The sequence below is a fragment of the Trichosurus vulpecula genome, chromosome 2 (assembly GCF_011100635.1).
Source record: "Trichosurus vulpecula isolate mTriVul1 chromosome 2, mTriVul1.pri, whole genome shotgun sequence".
NCBI lineage: Eukaryota > Metazoa > Chordata > Mammalia > Diprotodontia > Phalangeridae > Trichosurus > Trichosurus vulpecula.
Genome location: NC_050574.1, coordinates 13693175 through 13710463, shown reverse-complemented (window position 1 = coordinate 13710463; position 17289 = coordinate 13693175). Strand labels below are relative to the sequence as shown.

At 38.6% G+C, this 17289-nt stretch overlaps 1 protein-coding gene across 1 annotated transcript in view; it reads left to right on the top strand.

The window, feature by feature from the left end:
* The window catches only part of LOC118836912 (sodium-dependent phosphate transport protein 3-like), a 53996-nt gene extending 37097 nt beyond the window's left edge, over positions 1 to 16899 (top strand). The window contains exons 8-12 of the mRNA XM_036744015.1: positions 1916 to 2077; positions 2884 to 3016; positions 3237 to 3378; positions 13917 to 14007; positions 15467 to 16899. Coding sequence (XP_036599910.1) covers positions 1916 to 2077; positions 2884 to 3016; positions 3237 to 3378; positions 13917 to 14007; positions 15467 to 15598 — 660 coding nt within the window. The 3' untranslated portion in view covers positions 15599 to 16899. The remainder of the gene's footprint in view (positions 1 to 1915; positions 2078 to 2883; positions 3017 to 3236; positions 3379 to 13916; positions 14008 to 15466) is intronic.
* Positions 16900 to 17289: the final 390 nt, after the last annotated feature.

Below are 17289 nucleotides of genomic sequence, written 5' to 3'. Positions count from 1 at the left end.
TAATATTTTTCAAAGTTTTAGCATATGAAAAGTTTCTGTATAAATGTTGTCTTTTTTTATTCTTTTTAGTCCCTATCATTTCTCTACCTCTTTCAATGAATGAATATGAGTCATGGAGTTAGAATTTATAGAACACCACATAATAAAAATAACAACTAACACGGTAAACAATGGGGGGAAAGAGAAATGTATCTACATAGAAAAGAAAGTTGTCAAATAAAAAACTAAGAATGAATTTATGGGCTTTTCTTTTCCTCTAACATATCACTTAATCTAAAGGGAGCACAAAATTAATATTAGAGACATCCATAGCATGATTTTCCACTGAAAATATGCTTGTGGTTTTATAACCTTGGAGTCTTTTAAATATTCTATACATTAATACAGTCTTTATTTTTCTAACTATTTTATTGAAAGCTACTAATGAAGCAAATAAATAAGACCTGCTTTAATCTTGTGAAAAGAAAAGAAAAATGAATGTTGCAGAATTAAAAAAACCAAATATGGCCAAAGAAAAGATACTGAAAAGACATCTCCCTCAACACCCTTGCAGAAATGAGAGGTGTATGGGTGTAGAACATTGCATTTTCAGACTTTTTCAATATATTGATCAATTTCACGGATTTCTTCTCCTTTTCTTCCTATTTTTCTTTTTGAAAATGTTCTTTTTTTTATACAAGAGGGCTCTCTGGAAAGGAAGAAGAGGAGATATATGGGAGAAATTTAGGCAAAATAAAAATAAAAGATATTGACAAAAATTATTTTAAAAAGATGATAGTGTTTCTATAGTATTTAATGCTTTACAAAATAAATTTATACATATTCTTACAACTGATGAGGGTAGTAACAAAACATTACTATCCCTATTTTACAGTTGAAAAAAGACAATAGCCAAATGAGGTAAAGTGACTTACCTCAGGTCACACAGTTAGTAAAGGATGGAGCTATCTTGAACCCCAGTTTCTTGTAGCCACCTTCAATGTTCTTTCCATGACACCATGCAATCAGAATTGAATGGCTTTGAAGACTCTTCCTTAAGTTGCACCCAAATTGCTCATAAGTGGTCAACACACCAAAAGCTATAAGAAAATGCTCCAAATGACTAATAACCAGAGAAAGGCAAATTAACAATATTTTGACCTCACAACCATAAAATTCATTAAGTAAATAAGGGATGAAAATAGTACATGTTGGAGGGACTGCAAAAAGACAAACATGCCATGTATTGGTTGAACTCTGAATTGGCCCAACTATTCTTGAAAATAATTTGGAATTATGTGGAAAAAAAGTGATGAAAACATTCATAACTATTGAACTAGTGTTATTCAGCAGGGCATATATTCCCAAGACATCAAAGGTAGAAGGAAAGCCTTCAGTAGTGAAATATTCATAGCACCACTTTTTTATAATAACAAAAGCCTAGAAACCAAGTTGCCTATTCATTGGAGAATGGCAAGACAATTGTAAAAATGAACAAAATGGAATATTTTGTTGTCATAAGTATTTGAAACTACGCAAAATTCTAAAAAAAAAAACCTTGGGAAGACTTCTTATCACTTGGTGCAGAGCAAAGAAAAGCAAAGAGAACAACGTACACACTGGCCATGATAATGTAAACAATGAGAGTTGGAATTAGTGCAAAGATCAGTCTTGATTCCAGAGCTCTAAGGATAAAGCTAGATAAAGAAACAAATGAACAATAAATAGTGAAGACTGCAAATGGTATCAAAGTGCTTTGCTTTGCTTCTCTCTGCTACAAGGCAGGAGTCTATGGAACCAGGAAAGTCATGTCAAGAAGGGACAATGATGTTTGGAGGAAAGTAGGGAGAGCAAAGGTATCAGAACAATTTTCTTAGAAAATAAAAATGTTTGTGACAGATTGACCAAAGTATTGACAGTTTGATTTTCCTTCTAGGTCAATTCCACTAGTTGGTCTTTGCCATTGAAAGCTATGGTCAAGTCACTGGCATTTTGGGCCATTATAGTCTCTAACATTTGTCGATACTGGTTAATGAGCAACTTGACAACATCACTGCCAACACTACTAGACAATATGCTTGATTTAAACTTCCAAAAGGTGAGTTCATAATTCCTGCCTACTGTTCATTTATCTAATGGACTTTTTAATTAAGCAAGCACTTACTATGTTCCAGGCACTGATTAGGAACTGGGGATTCAAAGACAAAAATGAAACAGTCCCTGCCCTCAAGCAACTTACATTCTATTGGAGAAGACAACTTATAAATAAGAATATACAAAATAAATTCAAAAAAATTAGGGAAATTAGGAGGGAGGGGACTATTAGATGGAGGATCAGGGAGGCTTCATATAACCAGAGGTTTGAAGGAAACAAGAGGCAGAGATGAGGTGAAGAAAAGCATGTTTCAGGGATGAGGGAGACAGCCAGCCAGAAGGTACAGAAATGGTGCATTGAATATTTGTTAGGAAACAATATTATTGTTTTGTAAGAAAAAAAATCTTGTTTGGTAAGAAAACCAGGAAGGATCCAGGGCGGCAGTTTCCAGAGCAAAAGTGTCAATTTCTCTAGGTTTTCGTTTCCATGGCAGTAACCCAGGAGAGAGGAGACTAGGGCTTGAACTACAGTGGTGGCAAGTAGGGAGTAGGGAGAAGTGAATGGATACAAGATACACAGCAGGGGTAGAAATGATCAGACAAACGACGATGGACACTTAAGAAAGAGACTGGCTGAACGAAAGACAAATCTTGTCTACTACCTTTGCAGCCCATCTCTGTGACCAGTTTAGACTAGAGTGCAGCTTGCTGCAACAAATGAATGAATGATGAATGAATGAATGAATGAATGAATGAATGAGTGAAACACATGCCTACTTTACTCAATTATGCATAATTTCCCCTCCATAGAATGGGTTTCTGAGTGCACTGCCTCTTATTACTTCATGGGTCAGTATGATGCTAGGAAGTTACATCGCTGATTTCCTTCTGTCCAAGAAGATTCTCACACTCATCAGAGTTCGGAAACTCTTCACATTCCTGGGTAAGGACAGTGTCATATATTCCAATATTTCAAGAGATTTCTGGCCATTTATTTTAAGAATCTGTTGAGTAAACAATCATTTATTAAGCACTCACTATGCACAGGTACCATGTACTCAAAATACAAAAACAAGCAAAAAGCCAGTCCCTGCCCTCAAAGCTTACATTCTCATGAGGAAGACAACATATATATGTCTTTTTTGTGTACTTTTTCTTTCCAGGAATGTTTTTCCCATCTTTATTTGCTGTAGCTGTCCCATATGTTGACGCCACTACTGCTATAGTCCTTCTGATACTGTCTAGTTCAATGAGCACCCTGTGTTTCTCTGGATTCATCATTAACCCCCTAGACATTGCTCCCAGGTAAGATGCTCTGCCTTCTCTCTTCTTCCTCAGGCAGTGTGGAATAGTGGAAAGAGGCTGGATGCAAATCCCAACTCCAAAACCCACAGTATGATCTTGGGGGAAAGGAGGGGAAAATCAATACGATGTAGCAGCTTGGGGTGTAGGAGAGCAAGGAGTGAGTTATATGTCCATACTTGGATGATGATATGCTTACAAAAATAGGGGAAAACAAAGTTGGACAGTGCTAAAAATACAGGTAACTGAATCCGTGGGAGCTAGTCTGCTAAAACAGGAAGCAGAGAGGGAAAAGGAAAGGAGACTGTGAGGAAAAGGTCAGAAAGCAGAAGACAGTAACCAGGAAGAGGAAGTCGTAGATAGTGCCCAAAAGTACAGAGAAATCAAATTAAGGTTAAAGACTATGTTAAGGACTCAGAAAAATCCCGTGGATTTGCAGTTGAGAAATTGTTGATAACTTTGAGAAGACTTGAAGCCATTATGAGTGGTATTGGAAACCAGCCTTTAGTTAGTTTAGATGGGAGTGAGAAGTAAGAAAAAGGAGGGCAATGAGAGCAATTGATCTTTCTAGACATTTGGGTGCAAAAGAGAGGGGGAGAAACAGGAAAGAATTTGAGGGAATGGCAAGATAATGGAGAAGATTTTTAAAGAAGGGGATAGGGAGTAGAAAGGGAACTTAGGTATGTTTCTAGGCAGAAAACTCAGCAGAGATGGCAAGATTGATGATTAGACATAGTTTCCAGAGGAAATGGGAGAGAGAGCATCGAGGTCACAAGTAGAAGGGTTGGCTTTGGCAAGAAGAGGGTCTGGTTCATTACCAAAGATGGGAGCAAAGAAAGAGAAAATAGACATAGAGGGCAATTGAATAATAAGATAGAGAAGAAAAGTGAGTGAATGTGTGTGACAGCCAATTAGGAAGAATCAAAGGTTCATTGGATAGTGAAATAATTATGAGGATAATCCAGCACTGGGATTTGGCAAAGTACAAGCAGCGACAGATCAAGAGAACAAGTCAACAAGCATTTACTAAGCCCTTACTATGTTTCAGGCACAGTGATAAGGGCTGGATATATAAAATAAGCAAAAACAGCCCCTGGCCTTCAAGACAACATGAAAATAGCTATTACAGACAATATGCACACAGGACAAATTAGAGATAATCTCAGAGGAAAAACAGTAGCTTAAGGGGGAATCAGAAAAATCTTCTTGCAGAAAATAGGATTCAAGGTGGAGTACAGTAACTTCATATCAGTTCAAGATACAAAGATGCTTGTTGAAACACACCGAATTGACAACAGCATTCATAATGCACGGGCATGAAGTTTCTTTACAATCAAAAAGTCTTTTGTTTCTCTCATTGCATTTTCTTCATCAATATTTCTCAACATACTTTTAACTGTTCTCTCATGTCCATCTTTGCATTAAAGTCCTCAAGTACTGATATATATGCTGATTTAATTTGGAGAACCTAATCTAGTTTTTCCATTTCACCCTTTTAACAAAAGTTGGTATGTAAACTACAATTTTTTCATGGCAGTTTATTTTTTTTTACAAATGCTTGAATTGGCACTGCAATATGAGATTAGTAAATATCCCAGGAAAACCTGTTTCTTGTAGCTGTTAGATGTAAGATAAAATGAGCTCCACTGTCTCCTTCATCTGTTTATCCAAGGAGAACCTTTAAACCATCTTTCAGTTCATCTGCAACTCCCTTCTGTCTTCTGCCCTTATTTGCAGAGAGGATGTCAAGACTGATCCAATCCAATTTCTCCAACAGTACACCTACTTGGTTAGTGGACAATCTCACATGCAAGGCAGAAAAGGCTAAATTCATAGTTGAAAGACAAGTGATATGATTCTTAGCCCCTCATTCCCTTTTCTGCCATTCTGTTGTCATTGCAGTAACCAAATATGTCCACATTAAAGTGAGAACTATTTCCTATTTTTCTTTGTTCCATGGGTTGCTGTGACCAACTAGCCTCTCCACATTTATGTCACATTTGTTCTTCAGGAAGAAGACTCCATCTATTGCCAGGACTTTACCCAGAGCCTTTCCAGCATAGCAAAATCAGACAAATCACTCTCTACTAACATAGCCCTCAAAAACCCCGGTTCACTCATTTGTTGCAATCAGCCTACAGAGTGTGGCTTGGCTGATGCTCATTAATCCTTTCCTTACATAGACTCTTATGGGTTCCTTTCCATCTTCCACCTATTAACTGTGACATTATGAATGGGGCACAATATAGGGGGTTGATCATTTCATCTCTGCCACCTACCCCTCTTTTAATGCAGGGCAAAGTCATTGTTATATTTGGCCTCAGAGATCAGGTTAAAGAACAGATTCAAGTTTGGTCATTTATAGGAAGCAATACTCAGAAAGTTAGTCTAAACATGAGTTTTATTATTATGTGATGAAGTAAGAAAGCCAAAAGAAGGTGGGGAAGGGGGGAAGCAAACACATGCATTACATGCCAATACTGAGAGCCAAAGATTTGACCACAAAGATGCAAAGAAACTCAACCAGCTCAAGGCAGAGGGAGATGTCTATAGTGGCAAAAATCTCGGTTGGAATACATGTTTGGAGGGGGAGTCTTAAATAATGAAGTTTTATTCCTCAAAAATGGGCTTGGTTGAGAAGAGGTAATTGTATTAGGAAGGTAGAATTTATGATTTCAAAGAGAATCATATACATGTCTGAATGGTTCAGAACTGCAGGATGCAAGGAATTCCCTAAATAGAAGGCAGAAGAATTAAAGCATTTATTCAAGCTCCAAAGTAGCAGACCCACGAACCAGCATCCCCATTTTGATATCTTGGTCAAGAGCTTCCAGGCCCAATAAGTCTGCCTCACAAGAGTAACCAGGAGGCCACAGAAAAACATGATGGCATTAAACCAAATCATATTCATGTTTCCCCCCTCCGGTAAGAAGATTACCCACTGGCCTCAAACCCTTGCTCATCACACCTCGATCCACACACAGGTCAGCCCTGCTACCAGCAGCTCCTGCATCTTCAGCTCCTTTGGCTTCGGCTGTAGCTGTCTCTGGCTGCAACAAGTCTCAATCTCCAAGCTGTCTTCTCTCCTCTTATAGAGTTTTTGACGTTGTCAAGCATCGTCTGAATGACCAGAACTTAGGCTCTGGTGATTGGTTCTTGAGTTGGCTTCTCCCCTTAGGACCCTGGGAGGTTCACATCCACATAGATTAGGTTAACACCTAATAGGGGTTTGGGCCTGGGGCTTAGCACCTAGTAAGGCTCAATGAAATACACTGAATTACTCAAAGCAAACAAAAGCCAAATTCTTCAGGGCGCTTGTTGAACTAAGTGCTAAGGAGCCCATTTTGCTTACCAACACAGTAATCACCCCACATGTGGTAGGAAATTCGCCAGGTCATTTATCGATGCCAGACTTGGGGGAGTGAGTTTCTAAACCAGAAATTGGTCAAGGGTTTGAGTCAGTAATTGAAGACCCCAAGAATAGACGTGGTTCTGCAGTTGACCTTGGAATCTCATCCAATCAGGAGTTGTGATTAACTGCTTGACACAGGATCAGAATAAGTCAGGACAGCGCAAAAGTAGAAGCTCTTGTCATTGTTTCTATGTTTATGGTCATTAGAACCACTCAGCTCAAGTGACTCCATGTTGGAGTTCTATCATTTATAACTACAACATCAAACAAACACCTCAATGAGCACAGTCATGTTAGCTTTCACAATTGCTTGATAATGAGGATAGCATGTGGATAGCTCTTGAAGTTTTCTGAAGCACTTTACAAATACTATTTCACCTTATCCTCAGGACAGCCCTAGGAAGTAGGTGCTACTATTATCCCCATTTACAGATGAGAAAATAAGGCAAACAAAGGCTAAGTGATTTGCCCAGGATCACACAGCTAATAAGTGTCTGAGGCCAGATCAGTTCAAGTCTTCTTGACTCTGGGTCCAGAACACTACCCACTGTGCCTCTTAGCTGCCTAATATCATATTGGTGATAATATGGAGACTGTATCTCACCAAAACCACCAGATCTTTTTCAGACAAACTTCTAACCACATATGCCCCCTCATGTTTTTGTGAAGTTGGTATTTCATACCCATATACAAGACTTTACTTTTATCCCTTTAAATTTTCATAGTATTATGTTTGGTTCAATAATACTATCTTTGAATATTATCTCTCTTTAATGTCCTAACTCTTGCATCTAGACTCCCAGGTTTTGGGTTTTTTTTTTGGTAGTTTCATATATATGTGTGTGTGTGTGTATCTATATTTATGTGTGTATGTATGTATGTGTACATATGTATATGTGTATATTTATGTGTGTATACATGTATAATAATACACATACACAAACATACATACAGACATTTACACATACATATGTGTCTATTATCATACACATATATATGCATATACATCTATGTAAGATTGTACTATACTTGTTTGTCCTCTGTTTCTCTGAAGGTGGATAACACCTTCCTTCATAAGTCCAAATTTTTCCATATTTTTCTAAATCCACCAACTCATCACTTCCTACACCACAGCAATACTCCAACCTTATTCTGTCTAGTAATTTTAAATAGTCTGACAGGGGTGGGGAACCTGTGGCCTTAAGGCCACATGTGGCCTTCTGGGTCCTTAAGTTTGGCCTTTGGACTAAATCCAAATTTTACAGAATAAATCATTTTGTTAAAAGGATGTAAAATTTGGATTTAGTTCAAAGGCCATACTTACTGACCTAGAAGGCCACATGTGGCCTTAAAGGCCACAGGTTTCCCACCTCTCTAACAATACTGACTAATATGGCTGACATATAGTATAGTTTCCTTATTTTTCTCTTTTGATTTAAAACTTTTTTACCTTTAACTTTGTCTGAGATCATGATCACTACCCGTGCTTTTTTTTCCTAATAAATTCTATTCCTGATCTTTATTTTATGCTTGTCTGTATCTCTTATTTCCTATCCCTCATCACTCCTCTGCTTTACTTCTACCTGCTAACTTGTCCTCCTATTATTTAACCTATCCCTGCCTCTAAGGATCCCTCCCTTATCCTCTCCCTGCCCCTTTTTCCTCTTGCCCTCTTGTTTCTATCTGAATTTCAAAGACTTTTATAGCCTTCCAAATATATATATTGTTCCCTTTTTATCCCATTTCCATTAATCTAGGCACCCTTCTATACCCTCCCCGTTATCCAATTACCTTACCCCCTTATTTCTTTATAAACTTAGAAGATTCTTATTCCCTTCTGAATATATATATATATATATTGTTCTCTCTTTAGCCCAGATCCGATGTGTATCTTCTCCCCACTCCCTATCCCCTTAGCCTTTTATTTCTTTCTGAATTTAGAAGACTTTTATACCATTCTAGATATATATGTATTGTTCCTCTTTAATCCATTCGAATGAGAGTAGGGTTCCAGAACTACCAGCCCTTCTCCCCCATCTAATTCCTATGTGTCAGTTCTTCCTCTCACACTTCATTTGTATATGTTTTTTTTTACCTTTTCCTGGGTAGTATTACTTTTTAAAATCACATAATACTCAGCTCTACCCTAATTTTTTTCTTTCAAAAAACCCACTTACTAATTACAATATTAGAACACAGTTTACATTTCCTAGTATAAAAAACAAACAATCTGTCCTTATTGAATCCCTTGTAATTGGTCTTTAGTGTTTACCTTATATTTCTCTGGAATCTTATATGTTGAACTTTCTACTGAGTTTAGATCTTTTTGTGATAAAATCCTGAAAGTCTGGCAATTTGATGAATATCCATTGTTTTTCATTTAAGATTATGATATTTTTGCTACAGCCCCATTTCTTTTGCTCTTCCACATACAGTGTTCCAAAAGCTACAGTCTTTTAGTATAGCCACTGCTAGGTCTTGTATGATTCTAGTTGCAGCTCTGCCATATTTGAATGGTTTTTTTTCTTGTTGCTCGTAATATTTTCTCCTTGAGCTGGGGGTTTCAGAATCTAACTATGACATTCCTGTAAGTTTTCCTCATAGGATCTCCTTCAGGTGCTGATCAGTAGATTTTTTTCTATTTCTATTTTCCCCTCATGTTCTAACACTTCAGAACACTTTTCTTTAATTATTTCTTGTATTATTGTACCAAGATTCTTTTTTTATTGTAGCTTTCAGGTAGTCCAATTATTCTTATATTTTCTCTTCTTGATCTGTTCTCCAGATCAGTTTTTTTTCTTATGAGATATTTCACTTCCTTTTCTACTTTTTCATTCTTTCTATTTTGTTTTATTATTTCTTGGCCTCATAACTTTGCTGGCTCCCCTCGCCCAATTCTAATTTTTAAGGAGTCATTTTCTTCCTTAAGATTCTGGGTCTCCTTTTCTAGTTGGTTGACTTTTCTTTCATAATCTTCTTGTTTTTCTTGTATTGTTCTTATTTTTTTAATTTTTCCTCAATCTCTCTCACTTTAATTTTAAAAGTCTTTTTAAAAATTCTATTAATTCTTTCTGAGCAAATGACCATTTGACATTACTCTTTGGGGTAGGAGAGGTTTCATTTTGTTCATGTTTCAGTATCCTCCTCTGAAGATAAATCCCAGTCTTCTCTATTCCTATAGTAATTTTCTATGGTTGAGTTCTTTCTCCTTTGCCTGATCATCTTTTTTTTTTTAATTTATAGCAACTTGTTGTTGTGATCACCTCTAGTCTTAGGGTATGGAGGATGGTGCCTCTGGCCTCAGGCCCTCCTTTAGTTCTTCCCTCTGGCCTGGACCAAAAGCAAGAACTCTGCCCTCCTGTAAGTGTTCACAGCTAGCAGTGTCTCCATCCCACTGCTTCTGCACTCACCAGACATGTGCTGGTTCATTCTCACTCAGGGCCATCTCTCAACAGTATGGCTGGGCTTGGCATTCCTTATGAGCAAAGATTGCCTCAATCTTCCCCTTCTCAGATGCCCAACTCCCCACACTGTTCATGAGATGAAAATTCCTATGGCTGAAGCGAAGACTACCCCCCAACCCAGCTAGCCCCAGGGCTCACTGTTTGCTATTTCAGCAGAACTAGCCTGGAGGTGTTTACACTTCACAGGTTTTCTTCTAGTCTTCTCTGGTTGTCCACCAGTGGTATTTTTTACCACTCTACATTCACTCTGAGGTGCTATTTTGTCTTGTTTGTGGGGAAAATCTGGAGAGTTTGGAATTTTCTGACCTACTCCACCATCTTCCCAGAATTCTCCCCTCCCCAGTTTTTAATCATCTGTAAACTTGATAAAGATGCTATGTATGAGACATAATCAGACACAGATCTCTTAGGTATCCCATCAAAGACCTCTTTACAAGTTGATGTCCAACCATTAATTACTATTCTTTGTATCTAATCATTCAACTAGTTTTAAATCCATGTCCCCTTCTATCATCTAGCCAGAGTCTCATCATCTTTTCTAAAAGAATAGCATACAAGATTGTGCAAAATGTTTTTTATAAAATATCAGAAAATTTTTACATTTATAATATTTTCCTGTTCTACATGTCTAATAATCCTGCCAAAAAGGGAAATGAGATCAGTCTGGTATAACATTTCTTGATGAGGCCAAGTTGGCTCTCTATCATGACTACTTCCTTTTCTTTGATGCTCATCAGCAATCTCCTTAATAATGTATTCCAGGTTTAGGTCAGAAATTAGAATCAAGTTCACTGACCTATAGTTTGCAGACTTCACTCTCTTCCCTTTTTTTAATAATTAGGAAAACAGTTATGGCCCCTCTCAATGTTCTTTCAAAGATCAACTGCAGTAACTCAGCAAACACACCTACCTGTTCTTTCTGTACTCAAGGACATTGCTTAGCTGAGCCAGATGACCTGAAATCCTTAGAGCTAGATGACTCAGTGGATAGCATGGGAATTAGAGTCAGGAAGACATAAGTTCAAATCTTGTCTCACAAACTCACTAGCTGTGGCCCTAAGCAAGTCACTTAACTTTTCTGTGTCTCAGTTCCTTCACCTGTAAAACTAGAATAAGAACATATACCTCGCTAGGTTGTTGTGAAGCTCAAATGAGTTAACATGCAAAGAGCTTTGCAAATCTTAAAGCATTATACAAATGTTAGCTATTATTATTTGCCAGGTGCTCTTATCATATATTTACTTATCTTGGGTATCATCTCCCAATTAGCCGTTCTTTTCTGTCCTTTCCAGTACAAAGATAATTCTCTTTAGCAACCAGGTAAAAAAGTAAAAGTTAAGAAATTCTTCCTTCTCTCCACTCTTAGTCATTTTCTCATCCACCTCAAACAGTAATGCTCTCCCTTCCTTGAACATTTTCTAATGGCTGCAAAACAACTCAAATTTTATTATCCTAAACTATCCTCACCAACTCATAAATAAACATGTATTATGTACTGTTGATCTTTGCAATCTCTCTCAAATTCAGTCTCTGCTCTATTCTCACTAAAATCACCTTAGTAGTGGTTATCGTTATCACCTTGCTGGGTTACTTCATTAGCATTCTACCTGGTCTTATTGCTTCAACTCTGACAGGTAATGTGGTATAATGAGTGGTGTATTGGGTGTGGGATGCAAAATATCAAGGTTCAAATCCTGCCTCTGATATTTTATAGCCCTTTGATTTTGGGAAAATCAACTCACTTAGCTTCAAGTTTTCTTATCTGTTACATGGACACACTAGTATCTACCTCAGACGCAATTGAGACGCAAATGAGAAAATGTGTATAAAATAGTTTGGCAACTTTTAAAGTGTCATAGTGATGAACTCTGAATGCAGTTTGAAGCATACCTCTTTTAACTTTATTTTTATTGATTCATTTTGTGTTTTCTTTTGCAACATGGCTAACAGGGAAATATGTTTTGCATGACCTCCCATATATAATAAAAATCAAATTGCTTGCCTTCTCGAGTAAGGGGGAGGGGTGGGAAGGAAAGCATTTGCAATTCAAAATTTTTTAAAATGAGTGCTTTTTTACATGCAATTGGGGAAATTTAATGAAAGAAATAATTTTCAAATTAAAATAATGTTATCTAAATATAAGTTAACATTCATTCTTTCCCTCCCAACTCACTTCTAATTCATCCTTTGCATTGTTTTCAAAATAATCCTTCCTCATGCACAGACCTAGTCAAGTTATTCTTCTCAAAAAAAAAAAACCCTTCAGTGACTCTCTACTGCTGACCAAAGAAAATTTAGTCTGATCCAGCACCTACTGTATGCAAGGTACTGTACAAGACAAAAATGAAAATCCCTGCACTGCAGGTTATTTGCCTTATACTGGAGGAAGATACCATAAGCTCAAATAGGAAATCCAAAGCTTATATAAAGTAATAAAAAATAACTTCAAGGGAAAGAGAGAGCAAATATACAACCTCTCCCTCCCTTTGTAAAGCATGATAGGCTTTTCATAGTGCTTATATTTTCAGGCTTATATAATAGAATATGTTTTTCTTATGTTCTAGTAAAACTGGATTACTCTTTGCCTTGGTGCATGCTCTGTACTTTCCAGCCTTCCTGCCTTTGCTTATTTGTTCCCTATAACTAAACTATCCTTCTATCCCCTTGCTACTTTTTAAATTCTGACCCATCCTTTAATAACCAACTCAAATGTCACTTTCTTCATGAAGCCTTCTGGGAGTTCCAATTTGTAACAACATCTTCTTCCTCCCAGGGCTTTGTTTTCACATGTTTCATGCATTTATTCTCTGTTGTTTTGCATTATGGTTATTTCTCTTAATTCTGCCAGAGAGGCATTGAGTATCTCTCCAGTATCTCTCTGGTCATGGTGTAGGCACTCACGATCATAAGGACTAACTCTGTTTGGCCACAGAAATCAGATGTAAAAGCAATGGAGATGGGGAAGGGGGAGAAAAATAGGGAGAACTTGCCAAGAGGCTGATTTGGCTCAATCCATTGAAAAAATGTATAAGAGATTAGAGTTGTCCAAAAGTGAACAAAAACTCCTCCCTTGGGAGATTATTTTCCTTCATAGGTGGGCTTCCATATAAAGAAGCCTGGATAACCACTTGTCAGGGATATTAATAGAATTATATATCAAGAACTGGAAGGGACCTCAGAAGCCACCTCAATTAACCCCTCATTTTTCAGATAAGGGAACAGAGGCCCAGGAAGTTTGTCTAAGGTCACACAGGTAGAGTCAGCAGACTCATTCAAGTGGCACTTGTAAGGTCCTTTCCAACTTTGATACACTGTTCCCTAGGATTGAGAAATATATAGCATGTGGAAGGAAGGAAAGAAGAGGAGAGAGAGTCAGACAGACAGACAGACAGAGGCAGAGAGAGACAGAGACAGAGAACGAGAGACAGAATGAGAGAGAGAAATAGAGACAGAGGAGAGAGGGAGAGATAGAGAGAAACAGAGACAGACAGACAGACAGACAAAGAGAGAGAGAGTGAGAGAGAGAAAGAAAGAGACAGAGAGAGAGACAAAGAGAGAGAAGAGAGAGAGAGGGAGACAGAGGCAGAGACAGACAGACAGACAGACAGAAAGACCAAGAGAGATAATCAGTGCTCTGTTTGACCTAAAAATCTTTCTTCCCACAGATATGCTAGCTTTATCCTGTCAGTGGGAACTGCTTTTATGTTGCTTTCTGGGCTCATTTCTCCCATTATTACTGGATACTTCATCAGCCAGGTAAAGCATCCACACTTAAAAGGGATTAGAACTCTGTCTAGAATAAGCACTGTATGGAGACAAACACAGAGTAGGAAGACAAAATGGACCCAAAGGATATAGAACACAGATCCAGAAGGGACCTTAGAGATTAGCTATTCTAACTCCTTTATTGACACAGGAAGAAACAGAGGCCCAGGGCGTTTAAGTGACCTACACAATTAGTAAGCAGTAGATTCCAAACTCCAGGCCCTTCCCACCCACCAGGCTTTGATTTGGGATTCAGAAGGAAAGGGCACAGCTTAGGGAGGAACCCTCAGGGGGAGTCCCAGAAACAGGCAAGGGAAGAGAAGGTCATTCCTTAGGCCAGGGCTCCAGCTTAGATTTCAGTGAAGAGGGCCCACACAGACATAGATCTCTTTACTGGGTCCCTAGGAAGGCACCCTCTGCTGTCAGAGCCTATGTCTCCCTGTGACAATCTCCATAGACAGTTCTCACTAGGTGGCAACAAGCTCAGTTCTGCGGCTGCCATCTCCTCTAAATCTTACCTCATTTTAAAGGCAGAAGGCTCAAAAATCCTACAGCCTGGCACTAGTCTACTACGCAGCTGGTAGGAAGGAAACCCAGGTGATAGGAGGCCAAATGGAGGGGAAGGGATTCAGGCAAGTAGAGAAAGAACAGGAGAGACCACAGCTAAGAAAGCAAGAGGACCAGAAGCCACCACCTTCTCTCAGCCCCACCTTCCCCTGCCACATGCACACTCATACATTCTCAGTGGCAGCAATATGTGGGCCTGCAAGTCTATTTCCAGGAATCCCAAAAGTCCACATTAAAAGTGAATAAGAACAATTCATCTTTGTACAGTGATGCATATGTGTGTGTATGAATTGTAATGTCATTGATGTAGGGAACTCCCTATGAGGACACGCCCTGCTCTGCAAATAGGGTCTCAGAGTTGCATTTGTCGCTGAGGACTTAATGATTTGACCAGGGTCCCAGACTCTAGTATAAGGCAGAAGTGAGACTTGAACACCAGTCAATGCTTTACCACTGCTTCTCCAATGGAGGATTAGTTTACAAATCACTCTCCTCACAACCAGCCTGTGAAGCAAGTTTTGTAAGGTTATCTCTATATCTTTAAGATAAGGAAAAATGAGGTTTTCACCAAACAGATGATCCTTGGTCACAAACTGAGTGTCAGAGTCAGCATTTATACCACACTGCCTAACCCCAAGTCCAAGACTGTCCACTGCTCATTAGTGCTTCTCAAACCCTTTGCTTCATCATGTTTTGGAGCATCATTTAATTGCCACTAACTCAATGAAGGCACTTTAATTAAGACCAAAAATGATAGTCCCATAGAAGGCTCTTCTTGACCTGAAGAATTTCATGTGTTTTCTAACTCAAGAGAAGATTGAGGAAGGTAGAACACTTTTGAGATCAATATTAAATCTTGAACTGACAATTTTCGTACCCACAGGATGCAACAGGCTGGAAGAATGTTTTCTTTCTGTCATCTGCTATTAATATGTTAGGAATGATTTTCTACCTCATCTTTGGCCGGACAGACATCCAGGACTGGGCCAAAGAGCACCAGCTCACCCGCTTCTGAGTGGCCATTGATAATGAGTTGAAAATTCGTTCTGCCAAAAACATCCTTAAGGATTTTCAGTGTCCTCCTTGACTTCTGAACTCTCAGCCAATGTATGCCAGTGTCAAGCTTGTCTTTATAATATCCACAATATCTCCTGTGCGTGTCTCCTCTTCTCCACTCACTTAGCCACTATTCATTACCTCTTGCTTAGTCTACTGCAATGACCTATTGGGTCTCTCTGACTCATCTCTTCCCCATTCCAATGCATCCTCCACACGGCTGACAAAATGACTTTCCTAAAGCACAAGTCTAATCATGTCACTCCCCTCAAATCAACAAAGTCCACTATCTCTCAATTGCCTCTAGGATCAAATATGAACTACTCTATTGGAGATTTAAAGCTCTTCACAGCCTGGCCTCTTCCTACCTTTGTGGTCTTCTTAAATTTTATTCTCCTCCTCACACTCTACATTCTGGAACCTACTGCCCTGCCTTCTCATTATCCTGCACATATAACATTCTTCACCTCCGGCCTCCATGACTGTGCACTCACTGTCCTCCATACACGGAATGCATTCCCTCTACACCTCTGCCTCTTGGAATCTTAGATTTTCTTCAAGATTCAGCTCAAGCGCCATGATTCTTTTCCTGGTTCGCTCCCCATCTGCTAGGGGACCCACCCAAAAAAATACCAATAAAATATTCATTTTGTATCAAGGCAATTAAACTTATTTTATATTATTTGACGATTAATTCTATCCTGTAACTGACCCTATTTTGTATTACTGCCTCATTTTGTATAATTGTTCCAGCCACATTTCTCCATCCTTGAATTAAGCTCAGGAATGCAATTTTCTCTCTGAGTCAGTTTAAAGGTATAATTAAAAGGGAATGTTGTTATTACTCTGACCGTTACCACCTGGAATATCTGCTTGTTGTGTATAAGCCCCAACCAACTTAACCTGGTACCATCCCCAAAAATGTTTTCATCCTTGCCTGCAGTTAGACGAAATTGGATCTCCTCCAGTGGGACATTGAAGCCAGTAGTACTGATCCCCTAGCAAAGGTTACAAGAGGTAGATGAGTCCCATAAAACAATTAACATTCCTTAACTGGCAGAGATGGCCAATGAACTTTTCTTAGTATAGCCAATTGTTGTCTTCCTCAACTAACCTGACCTCTCTTTTACTGTGTGTCAATAAAGAGAGTCTCTTCCTTCTCATTGGAGCCACTGGCCTTACTGAGATTGCCAGTCTGACCCACTTGGTTACCAGTTACACACACCACTGTTAATAAACTGATTATGCTCAAAGTTTCAATCATGTCAGACTCTTTGTGACCCTATGTGGAGCTTCTTTGGCAAAGATACTGGAGTGGATTGCAATCCTTCTCCAGTTTATTTTACAGATAAGTAAATTGAGGTAAACAAGGGTAGGTGACTTGGCCATGGTAATATAGCTACTAAATGTCTGAAGGCAGATTGAACTCAGGAAAATGGATCTTTCCAACTTCAGGCCCAGTACTCTATCCACTGTTCTGCCAAGCTGCCTGTTCCTCAGTTGACTTTTATTGAATTTACTTGAAACAGTACATATTCTGTCTGTAATCATGAGTACATGTTATCTCATTTATTAGGATATAAGTTCCTTGAGGGAAAGAAGTGTTTCACTCCTGTCTTCCTATGCCCAGCATTTAGTCTAGTGCCTCCC